Source organism: Crinia signifera, chromosome 2 (assembly GCF_055691185.1).
Source record: "Crinia signifera chromosome 2, ASM5569118v1, whole genome shotgun sequence".
In the NCBI taxonomy this organism is placed as follows: Eukaryota; Metazoa; Chordata; class Amphibia; order Anura; family Myobatrachidae; genus Crinia; species Crinia signifera.
In genome coordinates, this window is record NC_139218.1 from 393,474,562 (window position 1) to 393,475,854 (window position 1,293).

Here is a 1,293-nt window from a genome sequence, read left to right on the forward strand (position 1 = left end):
TGCGCATCACATATCATTACCCAGCAGTGTCCAGCGCATCACATATCATTAACCCAGCAGTGTCCAGCACATCACATATCATTACCCAGCAGTGTTCAGCGCATCACAAATCATTAGCCCAGCAGTGTCCAGCACATTACATATCATTACCCAGCAGTGTCCAGCGCATCACATATCAATAACCCAGCAGTGTCCAGCACATCACATATCATTACCCAGCAGTGTTCAGCGCATCACAAATCATTAGCCCAGCAGTGTCCAGCGCATCCCATATCATTAGCCCAGCAGTGTCCAGCACATCACGTATCATTATCCAGCAGTGTCCAGCGCATCCCATATCATTAACCCAGCAGTGTCCAGTGCATCACATATCATTAACCCAGCAGTGTCCAGCACATCACATATCATTACCCAGCAGTGTTCAGCGCATCACAAATCATTAGCCCAGCAGTGTCCAGCGCATCACAAATCATTAGCCCAGCAGTGTCCAGCGCATCACAAATCATTAGCCCAGCAGTGTCCAGCACATCACATATCATTACCCAGCAGTGTCCAGTGCATCACATATCAGCTAAGTACAATAAGGGCCATTTCAGAAAGGGGCAATGAGGCTCTGTGGTAAGCTGGGACTTGTAGTTCTAGCTCCAGCGACACAACCTGCCTCTGTCTGTGGTACAATGATCTATGTATCGCTACTGACCGATTACCTGCGCAGATCGTTCAGGCGGAGGGTCTCCTCGTCCAGGTAAGTCCCCAGGTGCTGCATCAGGACCTGCTCGGTCTCCATCGCCTGCTGGACATTCAGCATTGAGCTGTACATGTCTGCTAAGGTGCGTTTTACCAACCCCAGGTACAGGAACCAAATCCACAACCTTTGTCCCCTGACATCCATCCCTAGAGCCGGAGCCCAGACCCCAGTTCCCATCATCCCCAGTGATGCCTTTTACTGGCCAATGCCCCTAGCCACAGATGCCCCCCCCCCCCCTTGCCCGGTGGTCCCTGCTGGGCAGTGCCCCCACATATACAGGACAGATGCTCCCACTACAATGATGCATGTGCTGCTGGGGGGAAGCGATGCTGGCTCCCAGTCTGTGTGCTGGCAGCCAGGCTCTCTCTGTGGCTGGGATTTGCCTGCAGCAGCCTAATAATTGTGGGATAGCCCAGACCGGGGGAGGAGGAGGAGGAGGATGAAGTATTCTCATTACAGACAAATAACCCTCAGTCACCCCTCCCGGAGGTCTCATTACCTTACTGCAAAATGCAGATGGTCGGGATTTATCACACAGCGCTGAC

The 1,293-nt window shown here is 52.4% G+C and overlaps 1 protein-coding gene across 1 annotated transcript in view; it reads right to left on the reverse strand.

Moving 5' to 3' along the window:
• P4HA3 (prolyl 4-hydroxylase subunit alpha 3) overlaps positions 1–966 on the reverse strand; it is a 63,737-nt gene extending 62,771 nt beyond the window's left edge. Inside the window, exon 1 of the mRNA XM_083171356.1 lies at positions 708–966. Coding sequence (XP_083027482.1) covers positions 708–928 — 221 coding nt within the window. The 5' untranslated portion in view covers positions 929–966. The remainder of the gene's footprint in view (positions 1–707) is intronic.
• Positions 967–1,293: the final 327 nt, after the last annotated feature.